This window comes from Dicentrarchus labrax, unplaced genomic scaffold, assembly GCF_905237075.1.
Source record: "Dicentrarchus labrax unplaced genomic scaffold, dlabrax2021, whole genome shotgun sequence".
NCBI classification, from domain to species: domain Eukaryota; kingdom Metazoa; phylum Chordata; class Actinopteri; family Moronidae; genus Dicentrarchus; species Dicentrarchus labrax.
In genome coordinates, this window is record NW_026136717.1 from 12,107,128 (window position 1) to 12,134,171 (window position 27,044).

Consider the following 27,044-nt stretch of genomic DNA (forward strand, 5'->3'; position numbering starts at 1 on the left):
TACTTACATTTGTTTATGGAGCACTTTGTAACCATTTTTTAGGACATGTCATAAAGCTTACCATAACCAGGCTTTTATTTACATTAAAGCTGTAACACCACCCCGCATCAGCCACTCAACACTAATTGGTTTCCTGCTTCCTTCATGTACAGTAGTTTTTCCAGTATCAACTGACAAGTCTGCATGTTTCTTTAAAGACACCAATTTATTGAGATTTACATTTAAAAATACAAGTTTAGTCCTTCAAAATATGCCAGCATTTAGTTTGACTTGTGAAGATCCTCTTCCTCCTGTGAACAGAATTGAAGATTTAGGAACCAAGAACTTAATTAAAAACCTGTTTGAGCATTTAGTATCATCAAGTACTGACTTTTAGAAAGATTTTTCAGAAAACTAGATACTCTGATGTACTGAGCAGGAGGACGGTAACCAGGTTTAATAGAGACAGGTCTTGGGGTGAGTCTTGTAGCGGGCACTGCCGTTTGAAGCACAGCAGGGGGCTTGGTGGTGGAACTCTGTAGACCTAGAGTACAGGAGCAAACAAACTGACAGCATGCAATATACAGAGTGAAACAGGTTTATGGGTTGAGCCACCCACCTTCAGCGGAGCGTGCAGAACGCACGATGCGACCGATGCCAGCCGTGTCGGACTCAAACTTGTACACTGAGAAAAGTCGATACAGTCCTGCCAGAGGATATGTACACTGCACCATCACCCTGAAATACAAGAGGGACAAACGGTTTGTCATTTACCCCTCCTGAACTAGTCGATAAGGCAAAGACAGTTGGGGTAGAAGGTACTTGTCAATGTCATTGCTGGAGTCTGCTGGATTTTTCAGAGCGTTCAACTTCCGGCTGAAGAAAATCTCGTTCTCATAGGTCACGTATTCCTTGCCGAGCTGGTGAAACAAAGCATACGCGAGTGTTATTTGTGCAATGAGTTTAACTGTAGAAGAACAGTTCCATTAATAAGCAGCGCTACCTTGACTGTGGATCCACAGCCGTTGAGTGGAAAAGAGAAGAGAGCCTTGGTGTCGTCTGCCTCTTTGGGTCCGCAGTATTTGTCTACGAGGTTGGTTCTAGCAGGAACTCCTCCACTTGGGATGGCCAGAGACAAGTCAGCCACCACGGTCATCCTCCCGTCAGTCGAACACACTGCAGAAAGCATATTCGTACTGTTTGTTTTGTTTTTTTAAATACTGTTTTCTTCCTCTGTCCACTTGGCTGCTGTAACATTGGAATTTCCCCATTGTGGGACAAATAAAGGATTATATTAAACTTGTCATCTACATGTAAAGTCCCCAAAAACCACCTATATGGTAAAGTCTTACAAATGAGTTCAGTAGCAGTGAAGGGACAAGTCTTGACAGTGGAGCTCTGGACCTCCGATGTGTCATGATCCCGCACAAGGATCTCAAAAGTGCCAAAGAATCCCTTCAAAGTGACATCCTGTAAAATACATGAAGCTTCAGTTATTCGTCTTCAAGGCAACACAAGTTGATGCTTCCAATACGCCATTTCCCCTCAACTCACCTTGTACTTGTAGCCATGAGTGAAGAGCGGCACGTTGAGCAGCAGACTCTGGCTATTGTTGCTCAGGATGTAGCCGTGCTGGGCTGCCAGCTCTGATGTCAGCAGGTCTGAACCGACACTGATGTCCCACATGTAGTCAAAAGACCGGTGGTCCAGTTTGAAGCGGATCCCAGACTCCGAACAGACGGCTTGAAAGGTCGGAGGAGCTTTGAAATACAAGACAATGGTAACTCCGCTCGCTGCCAGTAGAAATAATGAAATTATCCAAAAGTGAATGACTTACACACATCTGTGAACAATGCCTCAACAGATTCCAGGTGGTAATAAGGCTCATTTTCAGGCAAAATTGTCATTGTGTAGTTGACGTCCAGCTTATACTGAAGAACTGCTTGTTCTTTAGAGAACTAAGAAACAAAATACAATTACGACTGAGTTCAGAAACTGTTGCAAGGAGCAAAACTCTGAAATCAGCCTACTTTCAGAAAACCGTTACCTTTTGTACAACGACAGGGTCGTCAAAAGGCACCTTCAGAGTGTAGCCATGAGTGTTGTTGGGATGAACAACCTTTGTGATGGTTTGGCTGCTTGTATTATTAAATGGCAGCATGTATTTATGTCCATTCAGATGAACAGCTGCCAGCTCTACGTCCTCAGGAACATCTCCGAGGTAGACCGTGAACGTGCGATCCTCAAGAACCGTTCCTGAAACGAAAAGCCGTTGAGATTATGGTTGCATCAGCTGGACAAATGTCGAGTCATTAGACTTACGGTTTAAACTAAAAACGGGCCGTGGCAGCAGGGGAGTGGCTAGTGTCCTGTGGAAACGAAGTCTGGTGTCAACATGATCCTCATCCACTGAGATTTGCTCCACGTAGAGATCAAAGACATAGAACTCGTAGAGGTCACCAGACACCAAGCTCTGCAAGAGATTTGTGAAGGAATACGGTCAGAACATCCAAAGTGAACAAAATGTGCAGCAAGATTAAACCAATTCACCTCATACCCAAAGTATATTTATGAATCATTAATTAGTTCAGTGCAATACATTTAATCCTGTTCTGACTGCCAAGACGACATTAGTGTCATGATGGTGCCTTCTGACCTTCCTGTATCCCCCTTCAGCATTATAGGGGATGCTGATCTGGACTGTGGTGTTGTGCTTCTCCACAATGTAGCCTCTCTCCTCTGCAACTGGCTGCTCCACAAGTTCACCATTGACTCCAACGTTGATCTGTGTCTCATGTAGACCAGACATCAGCGGTTGCAGCTCCTCTGGAGTCTCCCACATCATGTATCCGCTTTCATCATATGATCCTTCATCTGTGGACACCAATATTACAGCTTCATTTTAATTACCATGAGAAAATTAAACTACAGTAATGTACAGATGGTAATACTGACACATGGAGCAAGCAGCCACCAGGTCGACCATGAGGACAACCCAGCTTTGTCTGGAAAACAGAGTTGCATGGACCACCTCTACTGGAACGCCATTCACCTGGAGAGAGAGAGACTCAAAATCAAAACCTGCTTTGGACTAAGCTTTACAAGACAAATACTGTAGGCATTTGTAAACTATATAAGAGAGAATTTCAAATACCTACAAAATGAGCCAAGTTCTGCATTAGTGGTTTACCGTAGTGCTGAGCGAGTCAGGTTGTCCGTATGGTGTGCGAAATACAAGCCTTCCATCTGTCAAGTCAAATGCATAACCCTGCTTATGGGCTTCAGAGAGGTTCATGGGCATCAACTGCTCCCCATCTCTGTGCAACAGCACCTGCCAGTCTGAAGTGGCTGAAGCCTAAAACAGAAATGGGAGACTTATTCTGAGAAGAATCAACTTCAGCAATATTAGTCATCAAGTTCAACCATACAGGTTTTAGAGAAGCATTCTGATCCTCGTTCCCAGACGGACAGGTGACTTCATTCCTCACATACACCTGCAGAGAAACTAGGATTAGCAAAGACTTGCAACAATTCTTCAAAAATTAATATTACAGGAACCCAAGCTTACTTCCATGTAGTTAACCTCACAGGTAACATCTCTGGGAGCCCAGGGGAGTGTGGGAGAACAGGTCTTGTTCAAAGCATAGGCGGCCTCCTCTCTGTCATGTGTTGCAACGAGGTTGAACTTAAATGTGAACATTTCATCATCCTGAAGAAAAACCCATAAAATGTGTTTTATAAAAACCTCAGTGTTAGAATTGTAACCACTGGGCAATCTAGAGTTTTGTTCTTGAAGTAATACCCAATTTCCTTTCGTTTGGGTTGATAAATGACATTGTACATACTTTGTTGTCAGTGTGACAGCTGAAGTAAGAGGCTCGTAGCTCCACATGACCTGATTGAGGAACAATGCTGATGCTGTAGCCACATGTTGCTGCATACTGCTCACTGATTGGGTATACACCTGTCTCATCTGGAGGGCAATACATGTTATTAAACCCAACAGATCTCTGCAATCCTCAAAGCCTAATTCTCAAACCACACTTCAGTGATTAGATGTTCAATTTCAGGGGTGTCCGTTTGCAATGAAGCCATGTAGAACTTACCAACAGCCTCAAAGTGAGGTTCATTCCCAGCAAACGAGAGATCAACAGCTATCATGAAGAAGCGATCACGACACTCCATGTTAAGAACTTCTGCATTGACAAAAAAACAAAATGGTCAAAATGGTTCAGTTATTGTAGGCCTATAAGCAAACATTTAAATTCTCACCATTGGGAATTTGACATTTTGCAGTTGACCACACAGACAGCAGGAAGGCCACACTGTAAAACAAAGGCATATGTATATAAACTGCCAATATACAAGTGAATTCATATCAACTGGCTCGTAAACTGAAATCAGAGCCCCTTACCCAAAGCAAAAACCCAAAGCCATAGCCACTGATGTGTTGGCAGTGTCTAAAGCTAGCCTAGCTGCTAGCAAACTACACCTGCTAACCAAAACAAGCTAAAGTGAACCACTTCCTTGTAATGTACTGGCCAAACTGGCACCACATGGTGGTTATCTCCTACACCAGTTTTTATAAGTCCATTTCCTCACCAACCAACCAGAGGCCCTCAGGCGTTACAGCCACATGTGTAGCTCATTAGCAATCAATCTATCTTCAGTCAGTGGACCTTTTTCACACACAGGTGCAACCCATTACACTAACGGCATGTCAGTGAAGCAGCATGTTTAATATCAGAGCTTTTGAACTAGCACACCAAAACTGACAGCAGACATCAGTTCAGGTCAGCGTTCAGTCAGTGTTACCTTCTGTAATTAATGGGATAAATATCATTCATGCATCATTACTACCACATTTCCAATACTGTTATTTTGTTAACTGTAATTTGTGTTTGTGTATAATGATTGACAATGATCCAGATATGAGTTCGCCCCTGGACACATGAGGTAGCTGGGCCACTGTGGGTTTGGTCCCTTCCTAAGCTGGTCCCAGACCCCAATGAGGGGCCTGTTTATTAGGGACTGGCTTCAGTTGTGGTCTTGGTTGAGGGGGACTGAGGTGACCCAGTCTTCTTTCTCCATGATGCTTACTTCAGAGTTATCTGTCAGAGTTCCCCGAACCGACACAATCCAGCTGCCAGGAACAAGGCGGGGCATTATTAATATTGTAAATGTATCCTGTGTCTCTTGTCAAAATGTTATGTCGTAAAAAACTGTTACAGCTCATCAGGTTGAGGTTTCTCTCTGGTTCACCTTCATTAAAAACAGGCCTTGGTATTTAAGAAAAATCTAAAAAGCACCAAAAGTCTCTATTTCAGTAGTAGATGCTTGAGGTAGACAATGCCAGTGTTTATATGTTTTATTATACATTCAATGAATCATTTAACACAAACATGTTTACAAAAAGAAACAATACCTTTTCATTTAATTTCTCATATCTTGTCAGGACAAAGAGAAAATACATACACATAATTCACAACAAAAATGTAAAATAAAACAGAGCTCATTTATTTAATTTGCAGGTCCTGTATGCAGAAGCCGATGTGCAGAGTATCAGCAGCAGCATGGAGACAAGCGTCCATGTGATCCACTCTGAAACTCCATATAAGAAAAAAGAAGTTAAACATCTTATTACACCGACTTATGACAGTAAAATATATAAATTATCTTTGACATCCCCATAATACGACTCGCCCGAGATCAGTTGATTTAAATATAGTTCCACAGCAGCACTACCTAGACGAAGGTTTTGCCGTCCCTCCAAATTCACCCTCCATTTTCTTTGACCTAATAGGAGTGGAAATCACACATTTACATAATTCATATTAAATATCACCTTTAAAAAAAAACTACTAACTGAAGTCACAGTTACACACACACACACACACACACACACACACACACACACACACACACACACACACACACACACACACACACACACACACACACACACACACACACACACACACACACACACACACACACACACACACACCTGTGTTTGCAGCTTCCCTGCGTGTGCGTTTGACTGGCATGGGTGAAAGGTCCCGAGAAGAGCTCACAGGCTGATGTATAGCAAGAGTGCTCGTATCGTTTGCTGGGTAGCGGCACTGAATTGTCAGCCTGAGAAAAGACAAGACTTACATCAACACTATCCTCTGGTTTAAAGACAGGTTGAGGTCAGTATGTGTGTTTCTCACCTGTATGGAGAATCTCTGTGTATGAGAGGATCATCCAAAGGCAGAACATCTTGAGGGTAACTGATCTGATTTTCATAAACAAGGAAATTTCCCTCAGTCTGAGGAAATATGAGGAGATCAGAAACAAGGCCAGAAAGCATATTTTGTGTGTGAATCTCAAACAGTTGGGGATCTCACAGTGACCGTAGTCCCACAGGAGTCCAGGCTGAAGCTGAACAGCGCTCTGGCACTGTCCGTCTCCATGGGAACACAGCCGGGGTCCAATAGGGTGGTTCGGTTGGGGTGAGTGGGCGGGATGGTGTGGGTGGTGTCAACTACTGCCACCATCCTCCCTTCTGGCAAACATACTACAGAAACACTGCGAGTGTCAACGTTAATATGAATTAAATCGAAGACTTTTATGGGTTCAGTTGGAGGTTGTAGTTTGTACCTAGTAGTTCTCTAACAGCAAAGGTGCATTTATGGATGAGAAAATCCTCTACTTTAAGAGACTCTGCACCCACAACAGACACGTCCACACCAGAGACAAGACCCTGCAATGTCAGCTCCTGCATGGGAAAAGAAGAAGCAGCTTTATGATGGAGTAACAGTATAAATTACACTGTAAACAAGCACAAACGCTGGATCTTTTTTTATATAAGCACTGGTGGTAATAAACAGGAGCTTGTTTTTAAGTATCCATGACGTGTTAAAATCCTCTATTTGCATTAAGATGGTTTTAAGAAACCCAGCCTGAGGAGTGTTTCTAATCCTTTAATTTAATTAGAAAGTTAATTTACCGAATTGAGCAAACAGATGGGATCCCTGCATCAGATTCAGTAAGATGGAGATTAGACAATAGCCGAGTAAATGAGCAAGAAAAAACTAATTAAGTTAAAAACAACCTTCTAACAGTCTAATTGCTACACTATCTGTCTTCCCAAAGCTCATGTAAAAGGAGGTTTTAGACTAATTAAGTAAGAAAATGGAAAACAAGGTGGGAATATTTTCCAGAAATCTCAGGTACAACAGAATTATCCACAACAGGAGGTGTAAAAAACTACAATTCATCACCCCATAGTTCATCCCAGGGCTGTAGAGGGGGATCTCCACAGTCAGGTAGTCCTCCTCCGGCTCCACCACGAACCCCCCCATCTCCACCAGGTCCCAGTCCAGCCTGCGGGCTCCGAGGTAGAGCTCCCACTGCAGCTCGGCCTGGGCCCCGTGGTGCAGCAGCACCACCAGGCTGCTGTCTGTGCACTTCCCCTCCAGTTTGGGGGAACTTGGAGCTGCACCAGGAAAGAAAGGGAATCGTCAGGGGCACGTGTTTGTTTTATGAGAGGAGTGTAACATTTGGTTGGTTTGCATTGATTTCTAACATCTGTTCATTAATAGGATGATTCCATTTTCTAAAGCACACTGTTTGTTATACGATTAATTTCCTTTTTTCTTCTATCTGCGAAGCACTAGCTGATTAATTTAAACAATATGTTTTGACACAAGGCCTCATCGCCCTGTTTAACAACCTCTATGTGCACTCTACGAGGAGGCTGAATATTGTTGACAGTGAGACCTAGACACATACAGGAGATGGTCAGCCCAGACGCTGCCCCCCTAACACAGAAATTTCAAAATAAAAGTACACAACAAATTGTTACATCAACAGCAAAAATCATCACACAGTCAGAAAATACCACAAACACAAAGACAAAACCTGGATGAAAATTTAAACTGCAGTTTACAAAAAATCCTTTCTGTAATACCTATAAAACTCTTTAAACTATAAAATAAATCTTAACTCAGTTCCCTCAGTAAACAGTTTGATCATTTATTCTTGCATGTCAGAGATTCCCACCATCACATCAAAAAAAATCAGCCGCAGTATCAAGTAAAATCAAAAGAGTCTCATATTGCAGTTTTAAAAAAAAACAGATTAATGAAGTAATGAATTAATCCAAAAACAAACATTAGTACACATCAGAAAATGGTTGGCTGTCATATAAACAATATATGTTCTAAATATGGGCATGAAACATGCAAACCATTAGTATATTTATTTAAACTGCACCAATTGTTCTAAAAAAATTATTACTCAAAATACTCACCTGTGTATTCAGCACTATGCTCTACGGTGGCCTGATGGTAAAACACCTCTCCACTGGGTAAGATAGTAAGAGTAAAGGTGAAAGAGAGGCTGTACGTCGTATAGCCACCACCTATATACTGGGGTGAGACAGCAGGTTGTTTCACATACTCCTGAACTTCCACACATAATAAAACTGCTCATTCAATCTCACCTCCGGGATTATTTTCATGTGTGACAGCAGGAAACGAAGCTGGTAAGAGTGGCTCCCATTGGAGGTGGAGAGCCTGGACACCCTGAGGTCTGTGTTGCTCTCTGTTTGGTGGCTCTGGGTCCAGGTTAACAGGTCACCGCCACCATCGACTGTCACCTTCTGGAGGGAAACATCAGGCGCAAAGACGCCTAAAGTGGCAGTAAACATTCCCTCAGATGGGACCGTGTCTGTGGAGAGAGAGAGAGAGAGAGAGAGAGAGAGAGAGAGAGAGAGAGAGAGAGAGAGAGAGAGAGAGAGAGAAGAGAGAGAGAGAGAGAGAGATGGAACAACCTAAAGGCTCCAATTCAACATCTTTTTCTGTGTAACTTTAAAAGCAGTCTGTGAAATGATGAATAGCTCCAAAACTAAATGTCATGATACATCAACTGCATGCAAAATGACATTTAAAATAATGACACGATTCGATTCACATGAGAACGATTCACATGAGAAAAAACTCAAATGTAAAATAAAACCTTCAATTAATTAATTTTCTTGAAATCATTAATTTCCAAAGCTGATTTCTGTAACATATGTTCACATTATTATGATACAATAACAATAATATTTACCTCCTCTTCATCTTATCTCCTGTTAAATGTTGCCAAATTATCACCCAGCCCCATTACACAATCTTTATTATTGTTTTCCATTAAATATGCATAAATAAATAAGCTAACGTGGCCTAAGAAAGCCTTACTGTTGGTGAAGACTGGGATTTGTGGGATGAGAGGAGTCGAGAGGAGCCTGAAGGAGCGATGCTGTGTGAGAGGCCAGCGCTCCTCCTCCCACTGCCTCATGAAGAACAGATCCACTGACATGGACTGGCTGTACTGTCCTCTCACAACACTACTCTGAAACAAACCAGAGCAGACACAATATTTCTTTCTTTCTGTATTTTAATTGTGTTAGCGATAAGCAGACTGGTAGCAAGAGATGTACTTCATGACATTCATCCATTAGAAGTATGCAGAAATAAATACTGTTCCTAGTCAAGGTAGATTAAAAAAACAACAATAAACAGACAAAACATTAAAGTAAAACACTTAAACTGGATCCTCCAGATATGATGAGAGTTTGTCTGTGCACAACAACCCAGATAAATGTCCTTGCTGTTTTTAAAACCCGTTTTGTACTCGTCGCAGTGCTTCCCAACCTTCTTGTCAACTTATGCTTCCACAAAACAGCAACTTTTCCTCTCAGGCTGCTTCATTTGAAGTATTTCTAGAGGCCTGAATCCAATATTTCACAAAAAAAAGCCTAAATATTCATCTTTTGAATCATGTTGTCCCTCAGATTTACCCACTGGGAGGTAGTGAGAACCACTATCAGTCTACAGTAACATCTTATCTGTATACCTTAATGCGTCCACCGAAGGCTCCTAAAGGAATCCTGACTTCCACTCTCCCCTCCTGCAGGCCCATCTTGAATCCCCTCTCTTTATTTTCAGACTCACTTAGAGGTTGGCCCTTCACTCCGATCCTCATGCCCCCGTCCCTGAACTGACCGTGGACTAACGGGGACAGAACATGAGGGACAGTCCACAGCAGGTCGGACCCATCTGCTGTCGCCTCATCTGGGGGTGAGAGAGGGGAGAGACGTTTCACTCTGGTATTTTACAGTTGCAAACTAACGTAATACTGATGAACCACACTAACTCAGAACACAGGCAACAGTGGTCTCAACAGCCAGGAAGTTGCTCTGGAGTCGGTACAGGATGGTTGCTCTGACGACCTCTAAATCCACTCCCCTCTCCTGGGGGAAAACCAGAAACACCCACACACAACATCCACTAATTAACTGAACAATACAGGCTTAATTCCCGGTAAACAACAGCGCCTCTGAGTACCTTTACAAAGTATGAGAGAGGGGAGGAGTAGGGACAGCGGAGGGTGAGACGTGAGCCCCGCAGGAGGATGTTGTAGCCCAGAGCAGAAGCTTCAATCAGAGACAAGACTGTCGCCTCCTCTGGCGGCTGGTCCGCTCTGTGGAACCTCACAGCCATGTCTGCCTCATCAGCTCCCTGATCAGTGACAGAGAGGCGTCTAATCAACTTGTTTTTACTACTAGTTTTATATAATTATGAAGCCATAGAGCGAAAACATCAGTTAAAAGCAACTATTGTAACTATTCTTATCTTTGGAATTATTATAATTGTGATGATAAATCATTAAAACACAACCAATCTCTGGGCCATTGACCAACCTTCTCATCTCTGGATGTAACTGGCAGGACAGGCTGCTGAATGGACACCTACAAAGGAAGAGACGAGGCTTGAGAAACCTTCACAAATAGCCCAAATATTCTCTCAGCCCTCGCACTTGTTCACACATTTAAATGAGGACTAAAAATGACGCACAGCAGTGCTTCTCTTCTGGGCACCAGCTGGTGCAAAGCAAAGAAAAACAGCTCACAGATATATAATCCAGTACACACCAGGATACCAGAATAAAACTGTGTTGTTGTTTAAGACAGAAATGGTGTTTGAGCTTGTTTCCAGTTTCCTCGTATACTGACATATAGATCACCATAGATACTAAACATATAAAACAACATTACCATCATCTTTGACCATATTTAACCTAAGTGGATTCAAATATTTTTCATTTATAAGTAAAATGAACAATATATCAACCAATTTTTATAAATATTAACATATAATAATAGTGTTGCATCTTAATTCATTACTGGTTGAAGCTCTATTTTTCAATACAAAGCAGGGAATTCTGTTCCTCATCTTTTATTTTATAACAGCATATACTCAAATCTCCTCCATCTCTTAATCTTTATGGATACATCCTAATTAAACATCCTTTAAATATTCTATTCAGTTCAAGAACAAATATAATGCAGCAGATTCTCTCACTTAAATGCACCAAAACTTAGTGAAAAAGGAAAAGTGAACCGAACACGAGTTGGAGAATAAGTGGTGGTTGATGATGATGAGGAAGTAACTCACCTCCATGTAGTTTTCCTCACACACGATCTCTCTGGTGCTCCACCGCCCCGGGAGGGAGCAGTGCAGCTGGAAGGGATACGCGGCCACCTTCCCGTCTGCCTGCACGTTCACAAACCACAGACGCAGGCGATAGTCTGTGGCTCTCTGCAGAGGAGGAGCTGCAGATAAATCTACCTTGCTGTGGACATGACAGGCCAGGAAGGAGGCACGAAACACCAGGTCTCCAACATCATCGATCAGGACAGTGTAACCACAGAGCGTCACCTCCTGATCGGACAACAGGTGGACTCCATACTGATCTGGTGGTTTACAGCAAAAGATTATCAACCAGTCTTGGAGAGAACCCAAATGTTTCCTCGAGGACGATAAAGAAACATACCTTCAAAGTCAAAACGGATCATCAGGCCAAGAAAGCTCGACTTGACAGAAAGCAGAAAGTGACGTTCAAGACATTTGGTCTGAAACTGTCCTGGAAATATTACAAATGGCGTCAATTCAAGACAATTATTACAATTATTATGTAAAGAAATGCATTAAACTGAGATTAGATCATTCTGATGCAATACGTCTGGGCATAAATGGATTATTATTGTGTATAAACCTTTGGTGGAATTATGATTATATGAAAATACATTTGTCTATACATAACAGTGGGACAGTATCCATGGCTTTGAACGTACATTTTATTACTTGATCCAGAGTTTAGCATAAATTAGCCATATAGTACAGACATATTTAATAACAACTAACTGATTCCAGCCATATCACCAAACTGCAGCTCTTATTAGATAATGTAACGTTCAGGGGGACCATGAAATAACAGTATTTGCTCTATCTCACTCCACACTGCACCATATCCTGTATATAATTTCACACAAGAGCTCTCTAACAGTACGATATTTCCCCTGTGGAAGCATATTTAATAGTCCTGGCATATAAAACTCTGTGCAAGGGAAGGTAATACACTATATTGAAAGAAAATCACTTTATTAGTGTGTCTGAAGTAATATCCACTTCTTTCCTGAAGGGCCCTCTAGAGTTGTCTGGTTCTTATTCTATGTAATGTTATAAAACAGTATATTCTGGCTTTATGATACCCCTTATTGTGCCTCCATAAACTGCTCTTACCTGTCGGCACTGCACTGGTAACACAGTAGAAAGGTGAGTCGAGGAGCAACATCACACTGAAACAAACAAATATCTTTGTATGAGGCTGAACTTACAGTAAAACATGCTATTTTCCCTTTCACATGAAACTTACCCACACAAAATATGGAATAATATCTTCATTTTTCAAGAGTAAATGTAGACTTTTGTTGATATCTCGCTTTGAAATGTGTCAGTGTGTTTATCTTCGGCAGTGTCGCCATCTTGACTGACGCACCTGTTAATTGAGACGCTCATTAGCACAAAGCTCCAGGTTGTTTTACCCGCCTTTATCTTTGTAAACACAGGTGATACATGTCTTATAATTACAAGTAAATCGCCAAAAACTCTATAAACCTATATTACATTAAAGGCCTTCATGTGAACTGCTGCGTTTGAGGCTCTGAATAAAAATATGATCTTACAGTGACACCCAGTGGACGGAGTGTGTATTGTTTAATGCAGCAGTTAGAGGTGGAGTGGTTGATGAGTGTTGAGATTATTAAAGGGTTTTTATACAGTTATGAGTTCAATTTATAATTTCGAGGAAGAATAACGTTTTTTAGTTTATTTTAAATGGTTAGGTGAATGTTTGATTCTTGATTTGGAGTTTCAAATATAGGAAGTAAAGGATTTAATTGTACAGTTGTTGTTTGTCAAACACCCAACAATACACAACTCAGTCACAAAACTGAATATAAGCAGTTTTTCTGATAACTTTATAGAGACACGTGGCTCTCACAGCATAAACATATGATGATCTTTTATAATACGATGCATTGCTGTAGTTTGAACCCCCCAACAGTATATAAAGTAGTTAAAATGAGCTTAACTTCAAACATCTACAGCAGTAAAATGCAACTTACACATTAATGCAGCAGTGATACATAATATATAAAACACTGACTGGGAGTACTTTACCTTTCTATACTTTAAGTACATTTTGCTGATAATACTTTTTCAATGCAGGGCTTTAACTTATTTTCACATATAAAGTATATTTCTTCCACCATTTTTGTTTGCCAGCATTACTGATTGAGTCTGCTTCTCCACTAACAGATCAATGCATTTATCCCTTTTAATAACTCATCTAATCTTACTGTGTGTGCCTCATACACACAGTTTATACTGGATAAATACATGTACATACACAACAAATTGGCAGCATAAATGACGATCTCTCTTTGTCTCCTTATAGATTAATATATATAGATATAGATAAATACTCAAATGAACAACAGCATGAAGAATCATGTTCAGATGCAGATCAGCGGGAGGAATTACTGCGTGTTAACAACAGGTGATGATGTTTAATTAAAACTGACAAAGTGCTGACACATCGACAACAATTTTGTATTGTGTAGCAGCAGGTGTGGAGGCAATGGAAGTGTGATCTGTGTGATCATCACACTGTTGGATCCCCCTCCCCTTCGTCCAGAACAGCACAGCTGGACGCCGATGGTCACAACATCTTCACTACTTAGAAAATGTTACTTTAAGTCGAGTCGTGTCATGATTAAAGACTGAGTAATCAGACGTATCGGTGAGAGTCCTGTGGTGGTAAAAAGGTCAGTGGTTCTCAAACTGATGGTGGATGACTGGAGGGGAAATGTGGAGAATTAATGAATTGGGTTAATGTGAGAATGATAAATAAACAAGAGTGCTTTCATACGACTAATGCTAATCCCTCAAATATGATTGATGGGCTTCAGTTCATCTTCATTTAACATGAATTTATTTTTATTCAGCTCATGTAAAGCTGAAAAAAAAAGTTTAATAGTATTTTAAGAAAATACATCCAACTTGACTCATTTTGTGACTACTTTCACCAATATTGAGCCATAAAAGTATCAGAACTGCTGGTTTCACCTGTTACAAGATTTATTTTAGCATCAATGTTTTTTCTGCTTTCTCTTAAGTTAAAAAAGTATAAAAATCAATGCAGCAGAACCAGAGATATCTGTCTTTTTTTAGTCCACTTATCTTCCTGGTCATAAACCTGGCGCCTACATTACCCACAATGCAACTCGACCACCATCTGTAATGCTACATATGACAAATCTGGCCTTGAGCCAAAAGGTTTTTAAAACAGCTTTGAACCTACTGTAAACAGACTTTCATGTGTATAATTTGTTCCACTTTAACTGTCTTGCGTCCCCTCAGATTGATCTCGTGACCTCCTGGGTGGTCCCCAAACCTCAGGTTGACAACCACTGAACTAAGTTAACTGGGTAGCTCGGTGACCTTCCCAGTGCTTCCACATCAAGCTTTCGGGTGGTCAAACTATAAATTATTGCCAATTTTCCATTTCAGACAAGATTAAAAGTGATAACACTTAATGGAAAACTTGACCAAACACTATAATTATGTCCTCCTTTATACCCAGACTGCAAACAAAACACGTACACAAAGTGTTTTGTTTGCAGTCTGACATTTAGCTGTTCCCCGTGTTTATTTTCCTCTGACTCAAAGTGACGGTGGTGGAGAGTTGGACTGGTTAGCAGCCTCATTAACATTTGAGTCACATTGTGTCATTAGCAGCACTGCACAGCATGCAGGCCTCATGTTGAGTCCATGACACATACAAAGCTGCTGTAGCTAATCATGACTGACAGAAGTAAAGTCCTGTTTCCATTAAGTTTGACTTATATATTTCACATTTAAAGTTACTGCAACATGAGAGCCGATCGACCCAAACAGTCAGTTCTTGGAGGTTTTGTTGGACGTCTCACTGGAGTGTCGTCGTGGCTGAAGATGACCTTATCCCATACAGTGACACTTCCTGTTCACAACCTCCACCACACACCTCCTCAATTCCCTCCCCTCCACCATTCTCCTCCACCAATCACATCCTTTCGTTGGCTTGAGGATGAGGAGGATCTGAAGATGAAGAGAGCTATTTATCAGCTCAACACATCCTACTCAAACAGCGATAAGCGACCTTCTGATTGGTCAGCGTTTGTTATATTTGGGGCACTTTTGCAGCATTGCACCTCGTCATTGTTGAACAGGGAATCGGGGGAATATAAGAGTTGAATTCTTGTGTTTTGCTGTTTGAGTTGGAGATGCTTCGCTCTCAGGTGCAGGTACTTCTCGTGGCTTTGTTTTCCTCTGTGCTTCTGGTGCAGGTCAGCGGTGCTCCACACAGAGACATGCTGACAGAGACACTGAGAGCAGATCTCGCAAATGACAAGGTGAGTGAATCATATTTAATATGGAAAAGACTTCAATTTGGGGAGTGCCAATCAGGAGTTGAGATACGGTGTCTAACACTTTGGAACAACTTGCTTTTTTTTAAGCTCCTTTCCTCTTTTATCCTCCCGCAGGATCTCGCTCACTTGCTCTTGCTGAAGTTTGTGTCCGAACTGATGGCGGCCCGAGGAGACGAGATGTTCCCCGAGCCGGAGGAGGCTGAGGAGGCGGGAGTCAGGGAGGAGGTGATGCGGCGACATGTTCCATTCTCCCAAAGAGAGCGCAAGGCAGGCTGCCGCAACTTCTTCTGGAAGACGTTCACCTCGTGTTAACACGAGTGCAAGAGCCGTTCAAGCTGGGAGTATTTTTGTTTTTGACTGAAGGATCAGTTCTTCCATGTTTGCTCACTTTGTTGTAACTGGATCATTTACTGCAAGAGGTCAAATTAAACAGGTGATTGGGCAGTTGTAAACAGTAATGAGGTTGGATGTTTTGAGATTGGTTGGGATGTAAAGTGTCTAAAATAAAACTTTTGTGATTTTATGGATAATTTTTGGTGATTTAAAATGGTATTTCCAGTTATTTAGTATTGCACATGACGTTTGGAGACTTACAAGAGTTACATTTAAACTCACTTCAAGTCTTAAATATGGGTAAAGCTCCTTAAAACACTGCATCCTACATGTACCTTAATGCAACACAACTGCATATTTTGACTGTTCTTATCTGGTGAGTCTTTCAAACTCAGACTCACATTTTAACACCGTCTTGGAGCCTCCAATCCAAAATGACCCAGATTTTTACCAACTTTCCAACTTTAAATATTTGTATAAAAAGGTGACAAACACAGGACAGACTTGTTGACATTTTAATAATTATGTTACTACAACCTGTATTAGGAGAAAATGTGTTCACATGCTCTGCCAGTAATGTAACTAACTGCCATTTGTACTGGAACAACCTGTTCATACAAAATGACCTCAATTGTGTAACCAGTGTGAATTCATCAGCAGACAGAGTTTTGCTGCAGTACCACAGGCTTTGATCTACAAGCTCCAATTCACAGCATTCAACACTGAACACAGTAAAGGAGGATAAATGGAACGGAAAGAAAATGACGGGATTCATGGACACGAGAGATGAAATGGGTCAGGATTTAAAAAAGAAAAAAGGACACATCTGAGCACGAATGAAGTGATAAAGTTGATAAAAAAGCGGATGCTAATGCTAACACAGTATACACGTCACAAGATAAATTAACAAGAGATGAAAAACTGAACCGTTATAGCATGATCACAATCTGTCACAAAAGAAAAAAAAAAGCAGAACTCACAGACAAATCCGGTTTAAAAAAAAAGGGATCATTATGAAACTGAGTGACATCCTTGAGGTAAGGCTTTTGAGATTTTTAGCCCTTTAAAGTTACACGTGTACAAAAATCAGGACGGAAAGACAAGAGGTTAAACACAATCATAACAAATACTGTAGCTCCAAAGTCTCAGAGAATGAAAACTTGGCCCACATGAGTGCAAGGACGAACAAAAAACAACGCGTGTGAAGAGCTGTTTTCCAAAATCACAAAAAACATCACGTTAAATTCCACTTTTATTTAATCTAATGTGAAGAATAAACAGTATTTGTCGAGTAAATGAATTCAACCCATATACTTTTAAATCGAGTATAATTTTAGTTTCATATTTCCCCCGTAAATGGCACATGTACTCTTCACGAGGCTCAAGCTTCACACAATAGGATGTTCTCGTTAGGGGCCGACACCCTGTTTTTCCTTAGAACAAAGCGTTTGACTTCATTGCACCATCATCTTCAATGTAACAGTCAAGTATCAACCAAAAACAAATGTTAAACAAACCAAAGCAAGATTGTGTTTCGTAGACATTCAAAAATGTTATTCTGGATGATTAAAAAAAATAATAAAAAGAAATGGCAAAAATCCTGTTATGAGCTTTGATTTAATAACTAAACATGATACTGTAATGTAGCGAATATTGTACTAGCGATTAAGAAAAGCTAAAGAAAACTACGGTCTGGGTCGTAAAGTGAACTACACATTCCTTTCGTCTACATTTCTCGTGCTATGAGGCTACTTTCACTGCACTAAAAAGGCTACATGCTTTTTCCAAAACAGTTTCATCATCAAACCAAACCAGCCTGTTATGTACAGTCACAGTTGTTGCATTATGTGCTTTTTAATATGCTTGTTTTGAGGCAGTTTCTGCACTTTAAATGTTTAGTGTTTTACAAATGTACAGGTCCCGTCGTTGAGTCGGATTAAGACAAGCCGTCATCCTAATTATCCTTTATGCTGCTTCTTTTGCAAACAAAAATAACCCTCCTCATTTTCAGGTCAAAATCTATAATATCCTTTCATACCATAACAATGTGCGAGCTAATAGTTGAGCAGTACCGGTGTGAATAAATGGTAAGTGGAGCCCAAGCTGCCTGCAGGTCAGGCCACTGTCAAACTAATACAGAACTAAACATGAAAAATGGGGCAGCTGTGTACCAAAAGTGAAAGAAAAATGTCGTAGGACTTCTGAGTGGAAGGAAACAAGGTAGCAAAGGTGGTTGCTCCATCCGAACTCTAATTTTAAATCAGTAAGTGTTCCTCTGTAAATGAAATTGCAGCTGGATACCAACAGAGGGAACTATAGCAATGTTTATGTCAACTCACAGTCAGAGCAACCAAGAAAAAAAGAAAAGAAAAAGTAGCTCACGACTCTGAACAAAGCACAGGCATTTCCTCTCTGTACTATCAACGACGACGTGTAATATGTTGACTCGTCCGTGGATGTGCGAGAGTGAGAGGACGCAGGAGGTTTGGTTAGCAGTCCGTGGAGATTTTGGCTGAGAGGTCTTGGATGCGGCGAGCGCTGCAGCTCTTACACAAGATGTGGCCGTCCAGCGGGTAACAGCCTCGACCCTCCCCTTCAGAGGACAGCAGGAGGCCGCATTCCTGATGGATACAGACACAGTTCAACTTAACACTCTCACACGGACTCACAAATACACGTAAAAAGGTTACAAATCCAGCAAATACAGTGACAAAGTCATTTAATTCTACATTTTACATGCAAGTTTAGGTTTTTCTTAAACATTTTGCACAAATCTTGTAGTCTTACTATAACTTTTCTTATTAGTTAAATAGTTTAAAAGAGCTACATAGACCCTATTCATCAAATGTCAATGCCTCTTATAACTTATAATAAGTGACTGTTAACTGACTCATTAAACTTTGTCTTAATCAACAGTTCTCCTTCTACCTGCGTTAAAACTATAATCTCAAGAAGAATGTGCATTCTCAAATCAAACTCCAATACTCTTAACTCTCAAACCTATCAAAATTAAATCAACAGGTCCTGCTGTTTCTGGTGTTTTGTGTTATATAATCCGGTCCAGACTCACCTCACAGATGTAACAGTTAACGTGGAAGCTGCGGTCCAGAGCCACTATCCTCACGGTCTCCTCCTGGCCCTGTTCGGGCATGATGGGCTCACCGCACACTGAACAGCGAGGTGCGTACTTCCTGTCGGGGAGAACAAGCACCAGAATTTACAGTTAGTGGACATCAGGAAGAACATCATGTAACAAGCAAGCATGGTGTTTCAATGTGTTTGCACCTATGAAAGTCGTCTATGCAGTGTATCTGAGAGGTTGCGTCCACGGTGAAGGGCACCCCGTCCAAGCAGCAGTTACAAACCACACATGTGAAACAGCGAGGGTGGTAGGCCTTCCCCATGGCCCGCAGGATACGGTCCAGGATGGGCTTGGAGCACTTTGAACAGCGCTCTAATGTACTCTGAAAAGAAAAGTAGAGACAGGTGTACGGATCAGAGTAGGAAGGACAGAACAGAGGAAAGGAAGTAGAATAAACCAGGAAGTATAGAAGTATTTATTTAGTGTATATGAGCAGACGTTGTTCCTTTACTTACAATGTAACAGCTCTCACAGTAACTCTTCTTGTCGAGGGCGTAGAAAGGTTGCCCTCGGAGACGGGCGTGGCAGGTGATGCATGTGAAACACTCCACGTGGAAGACCTGCTCCATGGCGATACAGCCGCTGCCGTCACCAACCACGTTGTCACCACACCGGGCGCAGCGACCTGGAGGCGGAGGTGAAAGTGTCACGTATCACGAGTTTTACTTTAAATACCAGAGTGGACGGTTTGCGGTGTCATAGGTTGTTAATGTAACGAGCGGCGACTGTACCAAAATAGTCCTCCGAAGGGGGGTGGTTCATATCATATACCAACTTCTTGGTGAGTCGTTCCAACTCTTCCTCAGGTCTGGGTGTTACTAATCCCTGCTGAGAGGAGAGAATACACGAATCACACCAAAAGACCACAAATCATCCCTTTCAAAACCAGTTAATTTAATATTTAGGATAGTTAGGAGCTGAGAAGAAATGTGTCAGTAGCAACGAGAATCAAATCATATACCGAAGCTGACATCCAATATTTGGTCAGATCTTTAATTAGATATGATTTAATTCAACATTTAGCCAGTTTCTGACTAGTTTATACTTATTTGACATTTTCTGTAAAATGAAAACAGGATTTTGTAGAAATGCATGTTAATTTCTCTTAAATTAGGGTATCAATGTATTATTTGAAAATGCAGGTAACATACTGGCACTAATATCCAGCATTATTGACAGTATAGTTGTGTGTATGTTTATTCTTGTGCTCACATTTGGATCAGTCAATATCAACAACTCACAATTTTCTAATTTAATTTAAAGCTCACATTTAATTTTAAAACAGAGATGTGTAGATGTGTGTCCCTACCTTACTGGACTGATAAGCAGGACTCTGTGCAGCCCCGGACCCTGTCTGGTTATTCTCCATCCCTCTCTTGGACAGCGGAACCTGATTACCTCTTCCTCCGGACCCTGAGCTGTTCCCCTTGTACCCCACCTCGGAGTGCATCTCCTGAGCCTGATGTGGAGGGTACCAGCCCTGCTGACTTGTCTGAGTCTGGGGAGGTGGGCGTGACATGTGCTGGCGAGGAGGGGGTGGGGTGTAGGCCTGTTCAGCCTGTCTCCCTGTCTGAGAGTAGGTGACAGGCTGTGCTGTCTTCACCTGGACACTGAACCTGGGTCCAGTGGGAGTGGAGGCTGTGGTGTAGGAGGCTGGGACAGGCTGGGGGTACGGTTTAGGGGCTGAAGAGGAGGAGTAGTAGTCCTGCTGGTGGGAGGTGGCGTACTGAGGTGACTGGTGCTCGCTGGGGTAAGGGGGCGCTGGGTGGTATTGGCTCTGGGGATGAGGGGGGTAGCCCATGGATGGCCGACCCTGAGGAGGGGCTGCGTTCTGGTGCGCAGGCTTGTAATGATCCCCTGAGAGGTATTTGTTGTAAGGCACATTGTCGTACAGCTGTGGGGAGTGATTGTGAAAACAAAAGGCAAGTGTTGAGTTCAATTTCTCGAGAGAACACTTAACGCAGTATCAGTAAAGAGTATTGTCTCACTTGTGTGCTGGAGTCCTGTGGGTGGCTGTCCAGGTCAGCGAGCATACTGGTGAGGGAGTCAATATCAGCATCGATTTTAGAGTGATAGCTCGCCGGCTTTTCAGGACCACGGTGCTAATAACAGAACAGCAAAGTTAAACTGATGTTGTAGGGAAGTGAAACAAGTCAACAATGTTGTTTTGTTATCAGTAAAGTGACAGAAACTTGCACCCACCATCAGCTCGTAGCTGTCCATGTGGGGGCTCCAGTTGCGGTCTTCTTTGGGCCCGTGGGGTGGAGGGTAATAGTGATCGTTGGAGGAATGATGAATGGGCCCACCTTAAGATCAGAAAAGAGATATTAAAAAACTATTTTCCAAGACAATCTTCAACCTCTTTAACGTGGGCCAAAAGGTCTTCTCTCCAAAAGTCTTTCCTTATTATGATCTAGAGATTGGACATATTGAAATAAGACTTTAATGTAAAGACATGTATAACAGTTCCCTTAGAAGAAGCCAAACTTCAAATACACTCAACTGAAAGTCCAGTTGTTGTGGTTGTTGTGTAGATATAAATAAACAGTATGCACAGACTTAAACGTGAAGGATGTTATTGTGTGTCATATATGATCAGTAAGAAAGAAGTTTAAGTGTAAATGTTGGTACAGTTTGAATAAGGCACGAGTCACCATGCAATAGCTATGTATTTTGAAGAAAAAAAAAAAATTTAAATCCGGTTTTATTGTGACCATTTATTATTTATTGAATAATAAATGTGTGTTTTGTATCTTTTAGATGTGTTGTGTGTGTGTGTGTGTGTTGACCCATGAGATTGAAACAGTAAATTATATATGATGGTATTAATGTATTTATTTTGATCTGAAAAGTGCAATTACATTTTTAGTTTACATTTATTTACATGCCATCACTGACTTCAATGTGTGACTACTGGTCTTCTCACCTGTGGGTCCAGTAGCCATGTACCTGTTGGCCATCCCTCCTCCTCCTCCTCCACCTCCACCTCCTCCTCCTCCTCCTCCTCCTCCGTTCTGGTCATAGGGGCCGTACTTCGGCCGGAAGTCGGGCATCCCCTTCTTGTTGGGGGCCCGGTAGATCGCTGACCCAGCAGAGTGGGACATCTGGGGGACGGCTCGCTCTGGGCTATCCAGAGTCCTCGGTGGAAGCCAAGTGGGACCGGACATGGCAGGCTCCTGAGAGCACAACGAGAGAGGAAGATGTGTCCGTCAGGTTGATCTATGAATACAGTTTACATTGTGTACACACATCCACACAATATTCCTCTGCCTGATAAAAGTTCAGCGAGTACACATGAACATGTTTTTATCCATAATTTGCATGAGCCCAGTTATGGATGTTGTGTATATTTACGTAACAGGTAACCAATGGAAACAAAGGGATGCTTCAGACTTTGTTTCCTATGGCAACGGAGACACACAGATTGAACAATAGGCTTCTAGTTGAGGAGCAGGAAGACAAGCGGCCATTCTGAAAGGCTCGGGGATTTCCAGCAGCCTTGCACATTGCCCTTAAACGGTGTGTGTTTGTGCACTACGAGACAAACAATCATGTAAAAAAAAGAACTCTGTGGTACACTCGCACACAAACTCGTACACAGACACACAAACAGGTGCAAGTCCGCTGGTTACCCCTTGCTTGTTATACACCACAATGGTTATTGTCTTTGGGTGTTTACACACTGGTATCATTGATTTCCAAATGAAGCAGAGACAAAAACAGGGCAGGAAATGTTGTGTGATGATATGTGTCTGTGTACATGTGAACACCTGGCTCATAACAATATATTATGTATTCTCTGTGGGATAAATAACAACACCTCAGCACACAGCTGAGCCGACAAAGTGCTGACTTGCACCTGAAGGCCTTTATTAAAGATACTGATCTGTAATGGAAGAAAATCTACTTCAAAACACTGATTTATATCACAGGAATACAGATAAAATGTTAAAAGTTACATAACAAGGAAGCATGAAGAGGATTTAGGGCTTTGAAGTTAGTGCTGATTAGATTTAACCAGTTTTTTGATAATGGATTCATCATTTTAACCATTTTACAAACACATATTGCTCTTTAAAATGATCATCAATGCACAGACTGCATGCACAAAGGAAACTGCTATAACTACAGTTATAAACTTTTTGGGAAAAGCCACTGTGTGACTGACCCATTCCCTGAATGGATCTCAGAGTCAAACCGATATTACCAGAGTGGAGAAATTAACAGCCCACTCAGACTGATTGTATGTGGGTCGTGTGTCCGTCATAAATCCTTGTTGGTAAGAGGATTATGATGATGGATGAGAGGATGATGTACAGAAACACATTGCCTGAACGCTGCATTTTAAAGCCTTTTGGTTTTGGTTTTGACTTTTATTCATTTACTACATGTTTAAGTTGGTATGTATTATCAGTGTGGACTTCACTGACACTGCACAGTGACCACGTGGAGGAAAGAGTGACCACCACCTCCACAACCGACCTGATTTAAGCCCCCTGTCTGAATCCGGATGAGCACTCACTCAAATCCGCGGATGGCTGGGCCAGGACATTAATCTGAACGGGTTTTATTACTCAGTGTTTAAAAGCCAGGTGTGAGGGTTTTATTGTTTTATGTGATTTAAAACACAAAGCTCGTCTATTTGTTCATTTATTAGCTCGGCTCGACGCAAACAGAGGCGTAGCAGCTCACAAAATGTCAAAGTTGATGACAGTCATAAGGGTAAAGAAAGAGGGAATAAACAAAGACGACATCCGGTGTGATTAAAATTCAAAATAAAATGTGTCTTAACTTAAGCGTTTCAGCCACACAGACAAATGATTAAACAGAGAGACAGACAGGCTGAAGCGACTGGCAGCAAATACAAATTTAATTCATATGACTCCTTTTCTCCGTTTAACTCACTTCTTTTTGTTATTCTGCAGCGATTAGCGTATTATCATGCTTTTATTTTGAAGGGCTCTGGTCAGCTTAACATGTTTGACACAATGTAGCTTAATAATGTAGCGACGTGTGCTAGTTACATTAAAATTATAAATAACAGGAGGACAACATGGTTAAAGTCAGTATGGGTTAATAATTAACATTAAGAAAACAAAAGACACCCACACACAGTATCTGTAATCAATATTAGCATCCTATTAGCATTCCCTACCTTTTACAGTGACTCTCCTCTTCCTTTCAGTCTCATCTACAAATCAAGAACAATGTACAATCGGTCAAACACAACGCAGACGGCACATTAAACACACACATTCACATAAAGGCGACATTTCTTAGTTTGTATCGGCCTCGTTAGCTCCTCTCAGCAGTCTCTAACCTCTGAACAGAAACAGAAATGTCCAAATCTGTCCGTGTGCGTCACATACGTGTAAAAACACACCACTTAAGTAATACAAGCACCCATAATGAAGGATAATTAGCAATACTTAACTTTAATAACAGGCTTGTTTACTTGTTTGCGAGCCTGTTTTGAACTCGAGCAGAGCTCGTGCCTTGCCTCCAGGCTAACTTCAACAGAACCGGAGAGCAAACAATGAAATATCCGACACCTACCGCCCGAAAGGAGCCTCACACACACACACTGCCCCTCCGTTTCAAAGCTCAGAGGTCAGTGAAAGTTATCCCCAAACTACTTTCTTTTAGCTTTAGCGTCGTTAACCTACTTTGTGACGGATCCTGAGGCCTTTAGCAGCAGCAGATCCTCACTGCATTCCCGATGTGTGACGTACTGCTGCCTCTGTGTGTGTGTGTGTGTGTGTGTGTGTGTGTGAGAGAGAGAGAGAGAGAGAGAGAGAGAGAGAGAGAGAGAGAGAGAGAGTGTGTGTGTGTGTGTGTGTGTGCGTGTGTGTGTGCAGAGAGAGAGAGAGGGAGAGGGAGGTGGGGGGGTCTGTCACATACATATTAATACTAGCCTTAATAGGAGTATCCTATACTTTATAAACAAGAAACACAGTTTTGAGAGCTGAATTTTATATGTTTATATGTTTAGGAAAGATTCCAAATATTAAAATAAAATGAAATAAAGTTAAAATTAAATATAATGTCTGCAGGAAAAGGGTATAGAGGCATCAGACATAACCAAAAAAAGTGTATTAAAAGTAAATCCTGTACCTGTTTAAATAAAAACATAGTGTAATAAATTAAAATAATATATATACTTTATAGATATTTATTTTTAACATTGTCTTTTGACATTAAAAAACGTATTATATTGCTAACATCTGTTTTTGTATATGTGAGCTGTATTTGTGCGTCAAAGGACAAATCTTGGAGCAGGAAGACAATAGTGTTACAGTGAATCATTATTTAGAGATAAAATTAAATAGAACTGTAATTAACACAAAGGAAATGTTTGTGCCCAAGACAGATCAATACATACATTACATACATATACATATACTCTCTATTTAATACAGAATATATGTATATATCGCTGAATTAAATTGTACAGAAAGGTACATTACAATATAGCATTAAATCAGTTTATTCTCAACTGTATATTTTAGAAGACAAATGATACTCAGCCCAGAAATACTGAGCTTGTACCAACACATTTTAATTATTGTATCAATATTTAAGCTATTTTATTTTGGGTTTTGATTGTAATTATAAGGCTTCCCATTGAGCACACAGTCTGCTCTTAATTGGTATGTTTTCTCTGTATCCCCAGTTGTTTACCACCCTGTAAGCGGCAGTGAATATGGAGGTCAAGCTCTTGATTTATTATTATGCAGTTCATGAGATTTGGGTCAACTGTCCCTCTCCTGTATCCCTCCACCCTCTTTCTCCTTCTTCTTCTTCTTCTTCTTCTTCTTCTTCTTCTTCTTCTTCCTCCCACTCCACCCAGCACCATGTTGGGGGGCCCGGTGCTTTCCCCGAGGCTCTTCTTCAAAGGTTTCATAACTTCATTATTTATTTATTTATTTATTTATTTCCCAGTCTGTCTCTTGCCAGTAAGTGGACAAACAACCCAGGCTGCTCCCTGGGATATCCCCGCTTCCTCCTCCTGCTCCTCCTTCCAGTAGCTTCGCTGTTTGCCCATATATGTCCACAGTGCTCTGCAATCACAGGAAGAGGCAGTTTGAGCAGATTTGTTATTGTTGCACGAGCCATCAACACTTTGGCACCAACTGGGGGGATTTGAAGTCAAAGCATGGCTTCGGCCCATACATTATCAGATAAACAGTATAGTTCTGTCCAGGCAACCAGGAAACCACAAAACAAGGGGAATCCCTGCCTTTGTTCTGTTTGACGAGGAGTGACAGTTGAACGTTTTATTTGCTCATAAAAACTAAACTGTTTGTTCTTCGTTTGAGGATTGCAGAAAGATCATTAAAATTCAATTTTAAGGTTTTTAATCAAAAATGGGGTCGCTGATGGGCACTGATGGACGGGGCAAGAAGCAGGAAGTCACCATGAGCGTTGCCAAGCTTTGCCAACGGGATGGACTCAATGGCTTCCGGCCATTGGTGAACCTGTTTAGTAATGTTCTCACTTTTCCTCAACCGCCCCCCTCATCCGTTCTTCTCACAATGCCTGGAAGTAGCCGAGACCTACATCTCCCTCTCTGTTTTCTTAATCGTTGTTTTCCTTTATGGTTTTTCCTTTTTTTCTTTTTACAAAGCACACAATTGATCCGACCTCCATCCAAACAAATAAAAGCACAAGGACACGCACACGAGCTCTGCACCCCCGTGCAAACACTTTACTTCCGATCCACATTTACAAAGGTCCATCCAAACA

General features: G+C 41.4%; 4 protein-coding genes across 7 annotated transcripts; 1 reads left to right on the forward strand and 3 right to left on the reverse strand.

Moving 5' to 3' along the window:
* Positions 1 to 186: 186 nt before the first annotated feature.
* Positions 187 to 4,466, reverse strand: LOC127379376 (uncharacterized). Its single transcript, XM_051428879.1, has 19 exons — positions 4,394 to 4,466; positions 4,252 to 4,304; positions 4,086 to 4,175; positions 3,825 to 3,952; positions 3,548 to 3,688; positions 3,408 to 3,473; positions 3,170 to 3,334; positions 2,935 to 3,031; positions 2,636 to 2,853; positions 2,302 to 2,452; positions 2,027 to 2,235; positions 1,817 to 1,937; positions 1,534 to 1,739; positions 1,332 to 1,449; positions 983 to 1,155; positions 802 to 899; positions 599 to 717; positions 371 to 523; positions 187 to 290 (listed from the first exon to the last, which is right to left on the reverse strand). The coding sequence occupies exons 1-19, from the start codon at positions 4,414 to 4,416 to the stop codon at positions 244 to 246; spliced, it is 2,376 nt and encodes a 791-aa protein (XP_051284839.1). The 5' UTR covers positions 4,417 to 4,466; the 3' UTR covers positions 187 to 243.
* Positions 4,467 to 5,334: 868 nt separating this feature from the next.
* LOC127379375 (uncharacterized) lies at positions 5,335 to 12,871 on the reverse strand. Its single transcript, XM_051428878.1, has 18 exons — positions 12,727 to 12,871; positions 12,594 to 12,649; positions 11,845 to 11,934; positions 11,466 to 11,764; positions 10,712 to 10,759; positions 10,356 to 10,529; positions 10,165 to 10,261; positions 9,865 to 10,082; positions 9,207 to 9,360; positions 8,468 to 8,694; positions 8,276 to 8,393; positions 7,245 to 7,459; positions 6,622 to 6,739; positions 6,369 to 6,538; positions 6,192 to 6,289; positions 5,987 to 6,114; positions 5,725 to 5,775; positions 5,335 to 5,580 (listed from the first exon to the last, which is right to left on the reverse strand). Exons 1-18 carry the CDS (start codon positions 12,753 to 12,755, stop codon positions 5,492 to 5,494), a joined length of 2,379 nt encoding a protein of 792 aa, XP_051284838.1. The 5' UTR covers positions 12,756 to 12,871; the 3' UTR covers positions 5,335 to 5,491.
* A 2,597-nt stretch (positions 12,872 to 15,468) lies between these two features.
* sst5 (somatostatin 5) lies at positions 15,469 to 16,346 on the forward strand. The gene is made up of 2 exons (XM_051429087.1): positions 15,469 to 15,805; positions 15,938 to 16,346. Exons 1-2 carry the CDS (start codon positions 15,677 to 15,679, stop codon positions 16,133 to 16,135), a joined length of 327 nt encoding a protein of 108 aa, XP_051285047.1. The 5' UTR covers positions 15,469 to 15,676; the 3' UTR covers positions 16,136 to 16,346.
* A 311-nt stretch (positions 16,347 to 16,657) lies between these two features.
* trip6 (thyroid hormone receptor interactor 6) lies at positions 16,658 to 25,082 on the reverse strand. 4 transcript variants are annotated; one of them, XM_051429086.1, is made up of 11 exons: positions 24,965 to 25,082; positions 24,454 to 24,489; positions 22,225 to 22,474; positions 21,501 to 21,604; positions 21,287 to 21,400; positions 20,608 to 21,192; positions 20,030 to 20,123; positions 19,754 to 19,923; positions 19,442 to 19,620; positions 19,227 to 19,347; positions 16,658 to 18,777 (listed from the first exon to the last, which is right to left on the reverse strand). In XM_051429086.1, the coding sequence occupies exons 3-11, from the start codon at positions 22,463 to 22,465 to the stop codon at positions 18,646 to 18,648; spliced, it is 1,740 nt and encodes a 579-aa protein (XP_051285046.1). In that variant the 5' UTR covers positions 22,466 to 22,474; positions 24,454 to 24,489; positions 24,965 to 25,082; the 3' UTR covers positions 16,658 to 18,645. The 4 variants fall into 4 exon arrangements, with proteins under 4 accessions (XP_051285046.1, XP_051285043.1, XP_051285044.1 ...); XM_051429083.1 differs by having other exon boundaries at positions 20,030 to 20,126; XM_051429084.1 differs by lacking the exon at positions 24,965 to 25,082 and adding an exon at positions 24,733 to 24,948 and having other exon boundaries at positions 20,030 to 20,126.
* Positions 25,083 to 27,044: the final 1,962 nt, after the last annotated feature.